Source organism: Anabrus simplex, chromosome 3 (assembly GCF_040414725.1).
Source record: "Anabrus simplex isolate iqAnaSimp1 chromosome 3, ASM4041472v1, whole genome shotgun sequence".
In the NCBI taxonomy this organism is placed as follows: domain Eukaryota; kingdom Metazoa; phylum Arthropoda; class Insecta; order Orthoptera; family Tettigoniidae; genus Anabrus; species Anabrus simplex.
Window position 1 is genome coordinate 18,104,448 of NC_090267.1, and position 14,197 is coordinate 18,118,644.

At 40.1% G+C, this 14,197-nt stretch overlaps 1 protein-coding gene across 1 annotated transcript in view; it reads right to left on the bottom strand.

Annotated features, from left to right (window-relative positions):
* Nucleotides 1-14,197, bottom strand: part of LOC136866955 (zinc finger protein 160-like) — a 58,441-nt gene that overhangs the window by 17,122 nt on the left and 27,122 nt on the right. The window contains exon 4 of the mRNA XM_068226973.1: nt 12,817-12,899. Coding sequence (XP_068083074.1) covers nt 12,817-12,899 — 83 coding nt within the window. The remainder of the gene's footprint in view (nt 1-12,816; nt 12,900-14,197) is intronic.

Below are 14,197 nucleotides of genomic sequence, written 5' to 3' on the forward strand. Positions count from 1 at the left end.
ACTAACTGAATTAGCTGACATACTCTAAACACACTGAAGATTCAACTAACATGAATACAGGATACTCAGTGAAACACACAGTCACACCGTCACACACTGAACACACTGAAGATTCAACACCCTGCTCGCTGGTTATGTAATGAGTTCTCCCCCACTTTGAAAATAGTTCTGTGGAAGGGATGTGGCGTAGTGATCTAGCCCTTGGGAGCGCTTTATCATACATCCGTAGGTTAAAGTTTCAAAATTTATGTACAAAAACTTCCTAATTTCGGTCTGACTTACTTGTTATATTGCGCCGTGGGAATCGATCACAGGATAATCCACACGACGTCGCGCGTCACCGGCGTTATTTTCTTCCAGCGAATGACTCCTTCCCGCCATGACAGTTCATCTCCTGGGCAATACTACTATTCCGTGTGAAGTTAAAATTCTATTAATTAGGCACTAATTAACCACAGATTTGCACTGATAAATTTTCAAATATTATTAGGAAGTCAGGACACTGTTTTTCACCACTACTCCGGGCTTCAAATAGCGAAGTACTGACTGTAGATTCCCGCTATGACAGTTCATTCAAATTTGGAATTTTGTGATTGGCTGAGGCTTTCGCGCTCTTGGTAGCGTGGATGCTTCCATTTCCTCCCAAGGGTTGGTGGGTGTTATCGTTGTCTCTTTGTCCTTGTAAGTAGGTCAGGCCTCAACGCGTGATTTTCTCGTGAGAACCAAGTAGAAAGTTGTCACTCCTAGGCGGTACCATAAAACTTATTGGATGCAGTACTCAGGGCGGTTTACAAGTTGCTCGTGCTCTAAGAAGAGCTTCGAGGATTTTGCTTGCCGACTGCCTGGCACCAGAAAGTTCCTTTGTGATTGCTAGCTCTCACACCCTACTGTAGTACTCGATATGCGAAATCTTCAACTTTTAATTTGTAAATTAATTACGTAAATTCGCTTATGGGTGCACCATGTACTTCTGTCTAATTTCCTCGTCCATGAGATTTTCTACTCTTATTCGTTTGCAGAGAGATTTCACTTTCTTTACCCTAGGCCTAAAGATATTTAGTTCACTACAGATCAGATAGTGGTCTGTATCATCGAAAAATTCCCGGAAAACCCGTACATTCCTAACAGATTTCCTGAATTCGAAGTCTGTTAAGATATAGTCTATTACGGATCTGGTACCCCTAGCCTCCCATGTCTAGCGGCGAATAGCCTTATGCTTGAAGAATGTATTCGTAACTGCCAAACACATACTAGCACAGAAGTCCAGCAAACGCTTCCCATTCCCATTAGCTTCCATATCTTCCCCACATTTACCAATCACCCTTTCGTATCCTTCAGTTCTATTTCCAACTCTCGCATTGAAATCGCCCATTATCACTATTCTGTCCTTGCTGTTGACCCTAACCACGGTGTCACTCAATGCTTTATAAAACTTCTCAACTTCAACCTCATCTGCGCCCTCACATGGTGAATACACCGAGACAATTCTCGTCTTAATTCCTCCAACTGCCAAATCTACCCATATCATTCGCTCGTTTACGTGCCTAACAGAAACTATGTTGCGTGCAATGGTATTCCTGATAAACAGCCCTACCCCATACTCTGCCCTTCCCTTTCTAACACCCGTCAAGTACACTTTATAATCTCCTATCTCTTCCTCCTTATCTCCCCTTACCCGAATATCACTTACTCTTAGCACATCCAGATGCATCCTCTTTGCTGACTCAGCCAGTTCTACTTTCATTCTTCCATAAGCCTCATTAATACTGATAGCTCCCCATCGAATTCCATTTCGTTCGCCAAGTTGTTTCCAAGGAGTCCCTTGCCTGCCAAATGGGAGTAGGACTCCGTTACTCCCATAGGTCCGAGGCTTGCTTAAAGTGTTCTGAACTCGGTAAATTCATGAAGCAGGATGCTACCCTACTTACACATAGTCCAAGTGAGGATATCTCCTCTAACGGGTTTTGGACCATCAGTGGATTGTATAGTCCGAGCCGCCTGAGCACAAGGAGGGCCATGACTTAGAATATGCCCGAGATGCCCACTCCCATTCCATAGCAACTGGTATCCCGACTCTCAGGACCACTTAATAGGCCACCCAGCCGTTGCCCATGGTTCACAAACTAGGACGTGACTACAGTAACCCACACCATGAACCATGATTGATTATTTATTTTAACAAAAATATCTCCAATGATTGTAAATGCATTCCTCCCAACTGTAGCATAGACAAGTATGTAGTTCACACCAACAAGCTAGATGTCACCACCGTCGCTGTTCGCACTCCATTCAATGCTGCTGAGATAGTGCTGTCCGGTATTGGTGTATTGAAATATTTGGCGCAGATTTCCGAAGTGAGTTTAAAGCCGATTTATGTCTCACCATTACACTTGCATGCATTCCTTTCAAAACTCTGTAGCCCACCAACTCCAGAAATTTTCTGAAATGGCTTTTCACCAGTTGGCCCCACCACCCTTAAGACATTGTGTAGAAAACTTGATTATTGGAAACTTGACTCCCATGCTCCATCCAGAGGTCAATTAACTAACCACGGCACAGTGGCTTACTGTATGAACACCGTGCTAAAGGTGGTTGACCTTAAAGAAGATAAAGACTGAAGCCTGGAGCGATGCTACTTTATACTTGGGCGAAGTCCGGCTCCATTTTCAAATGGTTAGCATGCTGGCCTTTAGTCACAGGGGTCCCGGGTTCGATTCCCGGCAGAGTCGGGAATTTTAACCATCATTGGTTAATTTCGCTGGCATGGGAGCTGGGTGTACATGTCGTCTTCATCATAATTCCATCCTCACCACGACGCGCAGGTCGCCTACGGGAGTCAAGTCGAAAGACCTCTGCCTGGCGAGTTGAACATATCCTCGGACACTCCAGGCACTAAAAGCCATACGCCATTTCATTTTGTTACTTGGGCGTAGGCTCTTATCAGAGTAACATGACCATGCACGAGTCGATAGTGTAAGGAGTACTGATCTGCTTGATATTTATTCGAGAATCACCCTGAGGGTTACATGACAAGTGAGAACAGGTCAGCAAGCTGCACCCTGAGCCCAGGTTACATAGGCGGACAGTCTGTCAGAAGTCCTCCCATCATTCAGAAGATAAGTCTTTTGTGACGAAATGGACGTACAAGCAGAACACGTATACACAACTTGGAAGCCAAGCGTTCTGCATCAGACTCAGTGAATAGAATAAATGGATATACTAGTGCACAAAACAATTGTCTTTCTGCATCTAGACAGACCTCAACATCCTCTCACAGCATCTTTTTTGCAACCTTCAATTCAAGGTCAGAAAAATTAAGGATTGCAGGAAGAACATGGCCACTGAATTCGTAGTACGATTTTTTTCTATTTGTTTTACGTCGCACTGGCACAGATATGCCTTATGGCGACGATGGGATAGGAAAGGTCTAGGAATAGGAAGGAAGCGGCCGTGGCTTTAATTAAGGTACAGCCCAGCATTTGCCTGGTGTGAAAATAGGAAACCACGGAAAACTATCTTCAGGTCTGCCGACAGTGGGGTTTGAACCCTCTATCTCCCGGATGCAAGCTCGCAGCTGCGCACCAGTAAGCACACGGCCAACACGCCCGGTAGTACCAATTTTGAGAAAATGTGTGCTCATATTCAAACATTATTCCTTAGATTTTTTTTGCTAGGGGCTTCACGTCGCACCGACACAGATAGGTCTTATGGCGTCGATGGGATAGGAAAGGCCTAGGAGTTGGAAGGAAGTGGTTGTGGCCTTAATTAAGGTACAGGCCCAGCATTTGCCTGGTGTGAAAATAGGAAACCACGGAAAACCATCTTCAGGGCTGCCGATAGTGGGATTCGAACCTACTATCTCCCGGATGCAAGCTCACAGCCGCGCGCCTCTATGCGCACAGCCAACTCGCCCGGTATTCCTTAGATTACTTACCTGTATATTTTGTTTCAAAGTCTCAGTAATAGATTGCATGAATGCTCAGACTATGAATTGTATTCTCCGTCTATGTACCGTAATAAACATACTGTAAACTGGTCAAGGAGTCACCTGAAGCATAAATGTAGAGTCTTCTGCTGCAATGCTTGACCCAATTGCATTAAGTACATACATGAAAGCTGTAGAGGACAATCTAATTAAATTCTTGAACCGAAGCCAGAATTCCTGATTTTTTTTAATACTCACTAAATTCCATGGAACTTTTGCACTTCTGACTCTGCACAGATCAACTTGCTAGCAGTGCTTCTGTTATCAATCAGTCAGTAATAATTTGTATTTAGGGCTACTGATGATGTTGCAGATTCCCTATCAATTGTTCACCTAGCATTTCCTTAAATGTTTTCAAAGAACTTCAACATTTATAGAAAATTTCTGTTTATAATTTATACCAGTCCCATAATACTTATCCAATAAATGAGAATTTGTCCCAATTTGTCCTCTTGAATTCCATCATTACCTTAATATTATCTTTAAAAGCTCCACTCAAGCTTATTCATATACTAATGTCTCTTTTTGTGCCATGTCTACAACAACAGCTGGGAACATACCACTTAGTTGAACATATCATTTCCTAATTCCCAAGTCTTGCCATCAAAGTTTGCTATATTTCCGTAATGCTACTATATTATCAGAAATCACCGGTAACATGTTGTGCTGCTTCCCTTTGGAACCTTTTTTGGACTCATATGAAGTAGTCCTAGTGTGGGGCCAATAAACTGCAACCGAACTCAATTTTGGGTCTTACAAGAAATCTATATGCCCTCTGCATTACATCCTTACGACAAACTCTAAATAACTTCATTACCATGTGAAGAAGTCTGCAAGCTTTCCTTACAACCTAATTAATGTGATTAAGTACCCAATGAAGTTAATCCCATACATTAATTCCTAGGTTCTTACTGAGCCCTTATACAATGCTCATGCAAATTAATACAGCAAAATTGAATGAGAATTTTACAAGACATTAAAATAAAATACCTCATCACTGAATATTTCATTCTGTGGCGAGATGACATGATATGGATGGTGCCAACTGCCTAGCGAAAGGATTAGGGGAATGTACATTTGTCACAAGGGCTATGCAATTGGAGCTGCTTTTCAAGCAAACATGACCTCATGGGGACTGAATTTGAAGCGAGAAGAAAAACTGGATCAACGTGGAAAACAGTAGCTTCTTACTAACTGTTCCACGCTTTGGGACCCTGTTTGAGGCTAGATGTTGGCTGACTGGAGAAGTGAATACGTGTACCTCCTGGTCCAGGGGTTCTTGCATTTACATGGTCTCTTATGGAACTAACTCAGCAGAGCTGGGCTACGGTCTAATGCGTAAAATGGTGTTGCGCCTGCCTTTACTCAAATTTTTTACATTTTTTCCATAAACAGCTGCCCTTCTTAACTTTTGACACCTGCGATGTTTTAAGAGTGGCATTTTTCTTTCTTTGTAAGTGGAGGGCTGCTATAAGGCCTCTAGCTGAGTCTGGCATTATTTTATTTGTTTAACTGTTTCTGAACAGGGAAATGAGGGTTTGGCTCAGTGGTAGATTCTAACCCTTCTGACTCGAGAACAATCTTCTACAACATGCAGTTTCTCATAAACAGCAGATGCTACCCTATTTGTAGAGACAGTGTACTCGGGGACTAGATACTTTTTTTTTTTTTAGTATAGTGTGGTACTGTGACAGCGCTACACCGCTTGAATTTTTGGAAGTTTAATGCAAAGGGAAGTTTGCATAACTTAGTATCAGGAAAACAGAACTTGTGAAGAGGATATCTATTTGCTTTGTAAAAACCCTATGATGGCTTCAGGAATCTGTTGGCGGTATACCTGGTTATGCAATGTAGCAACACCTACTGGACAGGTGAGGAAGACTGCACGGTGTTACAATCTCACCTGACAAGGCTTTGACTCTATGTATTACGGACTTGAAACTGAAATTCTTTCAGGTGTCACACAACTTGTAACTATTAGACTATTGGCCTAATTTTCGGGACTAAGCTAGGCAATATGGCTGCTATACTCTAGTTGAATAGATATAGCTAGAGAGCTACCTCTGGGGCTCAAAACTTGTAACTTGTGACCTATTAGTTTATCAGCCTAACTTTTGCAAATTGAGGGAAGGGCTGTTATGCAAGATGGCTCCTATACTCTATTCAAGTGGACCTAACAAGTAAGTAACTTCAGGGGCTCACAACTAGCAACTTATGACCTATTAGACTTATTGACCTAATTTTCAGAAACTAAGGCAGGAGCTACTAGGCAAGATGGCTGCTATACGTTGGCTTTATAGGGCTAACTGGGGGACCTGCGCTAGGGTTCCTGAGGCAAGGTGGTTGCTATACATCGGTTTTATATGACTAATAGTCACAGTTCAGCTGCTACATCCTCCTAAAAGGCTGACCGTCCCTGCACCAGACTGTTACGATCAATGCTCCCTATTTTGTAAACTGTCCGTCTAAAGTAAATGGCCTTTTTTTTTGCCCCTATGACAAATTGGAGCTACTTTCTAGCTAGAGACTATGGCAAAAGAAAAAAAGACAAAAGCTGAAAATAAAAAAATTAAAAAATAAAAAATCAAAAGGTGAAATTAATTTCCTTTTCTGCATAAGCTATAAGATTATAACTAATGCTAATCTCACTGTCCATTTTTTATGCCTAACTGTCCTTCCTTACACCACGTTGCCTTCTCTAAAATTTTGTCAAAGACATTACTAACAAGGTGATATGAAAAGTATATAAACAGCTACGACTGTAGTCTAACCACTAGATCTTAACTTTCACCTTACTAGATCCTCACCTCGTCACTAGATCTTCAGTCATTTGATGTGCAAGTTGAGGTGCAAGGCTGAACTGAGGTGCAAACTGAACTTGAGATACACACACACACGCACCTAGTAGTTTTGAACATAATTTAATTCACGACATAATAATGAATAATAACAATATGTTTTGTTATGATTAGCTTTATGTAGCACCAACACATAAGTTTCATAGCTGCAATAGGATAAGAAAGCAACTGTTATCTCAATTAATGCGCAGCCTTAGCATTTGCGTGGTATGAAATGAGTAAACTGTAGAAAAGTATATATGGGGTTGCTGATGATCAGGTCATGATAATTTGAAAGTCTGCAACCCCACAAACCCTAAAAATCATGGGCAAGAAATCTCTCCCTGTTTATTACAGAAGTCAGAACAAAGCATCGATGAACTTTGTTCTGTTTAAGGACTGATGTGAGCAACTATTTGCGGTTCAATACAAAAAATTAAATACTCCCTCTTAATTGATGATGCTCCACTTCCTCATTCCGATTTGCAGCAAGTGAATGGAAATATAAAGCAGCAATTTTTTCCCCAACAACTGTGCAACAATCCTGCTACCTTTCGATCAAGATGTGTTACTACGCTTCTACGAATTCTAACTGAAGGAGAGGAAAGGATGTTTTACACTCAGTACCTACGGCTTGGGATAATTGCAGTACACATTTGTTGCTAAAATCTTGGAAGAAACCATGGGGAAGTCTTGTATTTAAAGAAACTCCTCTCATTCAAATACCGAACAATGATGACATCCTACAACTTTTTAAATAAATTGTGTGATGCAAAAATGCAGGAGGAAAACATTGGAACCAGTTAACATCAAGACTTCAGTGCAGTACAGGATCTACCTGATGGCAATTCTGAAGACAGAACTAGTGACACCAAAGGACACGGAATTACAATCAGATGCTGCAAATCCTCTTCAATTGGCATTACTCTACGTAGAACAACATGCTAGCAGGTATAACTGCATATGCCAAAGAAGATACAGATTTTTGTACTTAAGTGAGAGTTACTGTGTCTTAATACAAATTTCAGAGTTAAACTGTGCATTATAATATACAATTAAATACTGTAATAATTTTACATACAATGCTATAATTAAATACTTCCACAACATTTCCAGCATTTTTATTGTATTGCTTGAGAACAAACAATACGTTTTCCCCATTCATGATTTAGTAAATTAAAATAAGAGAGTTTGGAAAATCATTAAAAAATCTTTGTAGTTTGCAGTCCAACCAAATGATCGCAAAATATAGCAATTAAGCCTATGAGAGCAGTCATTGCAATTCCTAGAACAAAGGCATTGTCCACACGGAAATCCTTAAAGAACTTTGCGAAGAAGCCACGGATCATACCTCTCGCACCGACCATTAAACCAATGATACAGCAATGGATTCCCATAGGAAATCTGAAATATTTGTTCCGAATGAGTAAATATATAATACCAATATAAATGGTCCGTTATTGGACATTATAAATTTTCCAGCTAACTCATTCCTGGCTGCCAGGGTTTTGTCCCCATGTGCTAGGCTGGGCTCATCAGTTGGTACCTAGCACACCTACCGACCATTATCCATATTATTTCAATTTCCTGAAGGTGGTATTTGGATTTGTAGTAAGGGATAGTTGGTTTGTATTTGTTAATCTTTTCTAGATTAACCTCTTCTGGCTGACCGCTATGGTGCTCGAACCTGACCGTCGGATCTAATATGAATCCTTGAGAGCTGCTTTCTTTAAAGGCTATGATGTCAATTCTTTGCGAACTACCATTTACGGCCAGTCCGTGTACCTCCTCATGTACACTGAATCCCTTCCTTCTCAGTTCTGCAGCAATGAAGGATCTGATCTGGTGGTGCCGCATGTTTCTAAGGAGCTCCCCGCGTGTGCAGAATCCCAGGACATGACCAAGAGTTTCTTTCTCTCCGTGGCAATAACGACAGAGGTTGTTGTCCAGAGATCTGCCTGGCACCGAGTGCACAGCAGAAACATCAGCAGTCATCTTTATAGCCTCTCTCCACTCATTACAAGACAGTCCGGTATGATCTCGCACCCAAGAGTTTGCTGGTGTATACTCTTTGTAAAGTTGTACTCCGAGTCCCTTTTGTGGTAGTGAACACCAGGAGGTGAATTCACGTTCTCGTAGCTCTTGACGGATCTTCTTAGTATCGTACAGGCCGTTCTTGGCGGTTATTTTCTGGGTATCAGCGTTTGTTAGTTTTAGGCCTTCTATACATTCCCGACTCTCCGCGTGACAATCCCTTGAAGCGACACCAAGTGGATGTTTAGTCTTCAGCAAGATATTGCAGGCATTAATGCATTGTAGGTAAACTTCCCACGAGGTTTTAAACAGAGCGAGTCCTTTGTATTTCTTTCCGGTGTACATCATGCCATCTGCATTCAGTTGCAGATACTATCGGGTATCATTCCTAGATGAAAGGATGAACCTGCAATTTATGTAAAGTGTAAACTGTAAGTGTGTGATAATAAGGCAGTTTAGGTTTTGCAAATGATAGCCAAACATAATATGAGCTGGCATGGATATTCTTGCATTCTACATAGAAGTGTTTTTTATGTATGTAATAACCTGGCATTATCTTGTACAATTTGCTCTATCAGTTTGTTAAATTCTATGTTTAAAAATTGGGAACAAATATTTTTCTCGTTTAGTAGTATTAGTGTAGATGGTAATTCTAAATTCCCATGGAGGGAATTAGATATTTTTCCACCAATAGAACATATCAAAAATTAGATGTTGGCTTTTCAGGCGTTTGCTCTATTAACCAGCATTTCGTCTTAGGTCTGACACTAGACTCGTCAGAGTGGGATGTGTCAGACCCTACCAACTGATGCTGGGGTGTATGCAGGTAAACTTATCAGAAGCCTCTTATGTGGCAAAGTCTGATAACTGCATACGGGAGATAAAACTCCACAATGGAATTAATGCCCGCCTAGCAATGCAAATGGTAATTCTAAATTAGTGTATTAGTATTAGTGTTAGTATTAGTATTAGTGTATTCGTCTTGTGTTATAGAACACCCTACTTTCGATATATTTAAATTAGTGCCCATTTCTTAGCAAACAGACCACTGATCCATATGCTCTTGAGCATAGCCATTAAAACAGTGAAAGTAGGGAAGATGGGACTTCGACACCCAGGAAGAGATTTCTGAAGTTTCTCATCCAAGGAATTCCATTCAAATATTTACTTGTGCCCTGACAAGCCCGGGACAGGTGCAATATGGAAGCACATATCAATCCAGTTTAACTTCTTCATAGAATTAATAGAATCCAAAAGAACAGTGCAAAGATGGACACCTCGCGAAATCAATACGAAGGCACTCAATCAAAATCTGGGTAGTCACAATCATAGCGCTCATTCAGACTGGAATTATAAACAGAGCATTAGAGATGCTCGAGGAATCCCTCATTAAATCAACCAGAGAAGAACCGCCAAAGAGAATAAGCAAACCTTGGTTTGACAAAGAATGCTACATCCGAAGAAGATCAACACTAGATAACCTGCACAAATGGAAACACAAACAGCTGAAGCACTGACAGAATTCACAGAGGAAAGAAGAAGGTATACAATCCCAGTGAAAGAAAGGAGTGTTCAGTATACCAGAAAAAAAGAGCTTGCAATCATAACGGAAGCAGAAAACACCCTTATAAAATACTGGAACCTCAACGATGTAATATAAACTCTCAAGTGCCAATGGAGATATGGGAACAACACTTCTCCAGGAACTATAATAAATCACAAATGTCTGAAGTGCAAAATGAATTCACAACAGAAGATAGTATCACAGTAGTCACAACAGAAGACATCTGGATGGCATTCCAGCAAGGGAAACCGCGAAAAGCAGCTGGTCCCGACAACTTGACCAATAAAGTCCTACAGGAGTTGCTAGCATTCACTAGCTCTGGACTGCTGTATTCAATGCATACATCAAACAAGGAAATATCCCTGAAAAGTGGAGAAAATCAATTGCCCCGATTCTGTACAAGAGAAAAGTACCAAAAATATTCCAGATTCGTACCGAGGAATTGCGCTTGAATGCGCTCCCTTCAAAGTTCACTCAAAGGTTACATCAACCTACCTCCTACCATTAGACAAAGCACATATGCCAGAGGAACAGTTTGGTTTCATACCTGGCAAATCCACACTCCAGGCCATTGAGAAAATACTTGCAAACGTATGAGATACCACCACTACAATAGGAGGACATTTATACCTCGCCTTTGTAGACTTCACCAAAGCTTTCGATAGTGTGAATCGGAACATCCTGATACGGAAACTCTCTGCCACTCAAGGACAACGAAACCCACTTCTTCAACTAATCGAGAGTATACTAGTATTCAATCTGCTATCAATCACCGACAGAGTAAGCCAATCTAAGCCCATACTCCAAACAAATGGGGTTCTCCAAGGAGACCCTCTTAGCCCGATGTTATTTGACATGCTAACTCATGACATAATCAGAAAAGTTGCATCAGATGAAGTATCAATGATCCTTTACGTAGATGATATGGGTCTTGTTTTGAAAAGCAGATCTTCCCTGCACATAGGATTGCTAAGCTCTGTAATTGGTAGCAGGAAAATGAATTAGTGATAGTCATCAATAAAACAAAAATCATGAAATTCACGAGAGGAGGCAGTATCTCCTAACTAGACAACTTCCACTGCAGAAACGACGAGATAGAGTTGGTAAACTCTTATAAATACCTAGGACTAACCCTTAAAGCGACAGGGAAAGCATTCATGAAACATACAGCAGAAAGATGCACCACAGCAACTAGAGACATCTTTGACATAAGGAACATTGACATACTATCACTTGACACAGATCTAAAACATTTCCACATCAAGCCTGTTATGCAATCACCAAAATTAGGATCCACCTTACTCCCACTAATCTAAGAATGCTAGAGCACGTTAAATCAACCTATCTATGGAGAGCTTTCTGATTATCCCAAACACCAAGGACCAGACTCGTTTACCTACTAGCAGACAGAGACTTCATCAGGGAAGTAGCAATAAAGAACAATCTGCTGCAAACCCCAGCATACAAAACCTTATGAGGGAAAGGGAAGAGAAAGCAAATACAATAGATGGAGTCTTCTATCACACTCTAGCCATGAGCACAATGAACAGAATGCCCCTAGCTTCTCACTGCGAAAAGTATATACGAGAATCCTGCATCAAACAAGGATTTCACCAGGCATCATCTCAATGCTCCTGCATTCTATGTGAACAACGCTGTAAACGGTATCATCTACTTGATTACATAGCAAGGACAACTCAATGACATTTTACCCAGTTGATGAAATTTCTGTGTAATACACAACTCTTATGTACACATTGTGTTTAATAAATATTATTAATAAAGGGTATAAAACGAATATATATTTGAACAGGCTAAGAAATATATTCTGTAAATTTTCTTCATATTTCTTCAATATTCTTCTTTAAATAGCCCTTGCAGGCCACAAAATATGGCTTCACAGGTTGCACATGGCCTGTGGGCCACAATTTGTAAACCCTTACTCTAACTTCTTAACAAATTAAAAGTTTAATTATTAAAAAGTAGTAAAATTACAAAAATGGCTATTTATAAAGATCCAATGCCCACCCTAATCATGTTAGTAAATAGGTAATAATAATAATAACATATGTCCTCAAACACCATCTGCAGGTATCTTAGATTTTTGACACTATCTCACTGCCTGCTCATCAACTGCAAGGCTCCATTTTACTCTATGCCTACTAGATGCCAGGTTTACCTAAATCTCTCTCGAGCATCTTCTGCTGAATTTTAATAATTCATTTCTTCACACTGATACTGTACAGCAGGAAGTGTTAATTCACCCCATAAAATTCAAACTACCTCAGCCGGGTCTGAACTGGTAGCCTTGGGATCTGGCAAATGACACTACCACTGATCTACAGAGAGAGCTAGTAAACAGGATTAGGGAAGTACAATCTAATTCAGCTACTTACTTGTTTTCTTCTTTGAGACATGGGACCAGTTGATGAACTGTTCGTTCTTCTATTTTGATTTCATCCTTCATGTCTGCAGCAGGCTATAAGTAAGGAAAGTAATTTAAGAAAAATAGAGTAAAGAGGTAGCAAGAATATAAATATATTGATAAACAAGTAACAGCTGATAAAATTCATAATTCCACAATAGAAATATAATTATCTTCAATGTATAAAAATATAAGAATATAAAGGATGAAATAACTGTCCTAATGATATCAAGAGATGGAAACATGAAAAAGAACATGTGACAGGATAAAGATAACAGGACAGCACAGCATGAGGGATCAACAGAAAAGGAGGCAAATCTCCACACAATGCCATCCCTTGTCTGCTCTTTCCTTCTCCTTCACCACTCTACGACTGTGTTTGTGTTCCTATTTTTGTTCCTTTCCTTTATGTGAGCCCCAAAGAGGATTCTGATCGTTGAGCAGACATATAATCATGTTCATCCCAACGAAGCTCTCCATGTTGATGACTTACCTACAATTACTAAGATCACTCTAGAAACTGTACGTCACTCTCGTTGATTTTCACCCGCTAACTTAAAACTAAAAGCCTCCAGATCTAGCCAGAAAACCGCTCTCCACATTTTCCTCCATTTTTACAATTCCCTTCCTTCTCTTATCAAAACCATTATCTTACTCTTTTCTGGACTAATTTTCATTCCAAACTTTTCAATATTCTCACACAATATACTGAACTGTACTTCCTGGCTGTTTCCTCCCCACATCTACAACCTTCAGCTCCCTGTCCACATTTTTCACTTTGTTGTCTTAACAATTTTATCCATACACATTATGAGTATGAGTAACAGATGTGACAGAACACTTCCTTGTAGTAGTCCAGTTTCATTAAAATATACTCTGTTCTCCCCAAATGTGTCTGCATAAACCTGCAACAATTTTTGCATATTGCTTGCATATATTCTATCAGTTGTTTCTGAAATCCTTTCCATTATGTTACATTCCAATCCTCTGCTCCAGGTATACTACCGTAGGCCTCTTCTAAGTCAAACAATGCCATCACCATATCTATCCTATATACCCAATGATTTTCCATTAACTGCCTCAAAATTAGGAAGTGTCAAGTGTTGACCTTCTACTGCACAAACCATATTGCTATTCTTGTAATTGCCCATTCACATTTCTTCTTATTCTCTTTTCTAGTACCCTATTATTGTTAGTTGATAAATGAGTGTGATACCTCAATAAATATTACATATCTTCTTATTCCCCTTATTAGATTTAGGTATAGTTACTTGTTTCCTCCAGTCATTTGGTACAATTTTTATTTCAAAATATACTGCATGACAAAAAATGTCAAACACACAGAAGGAGTG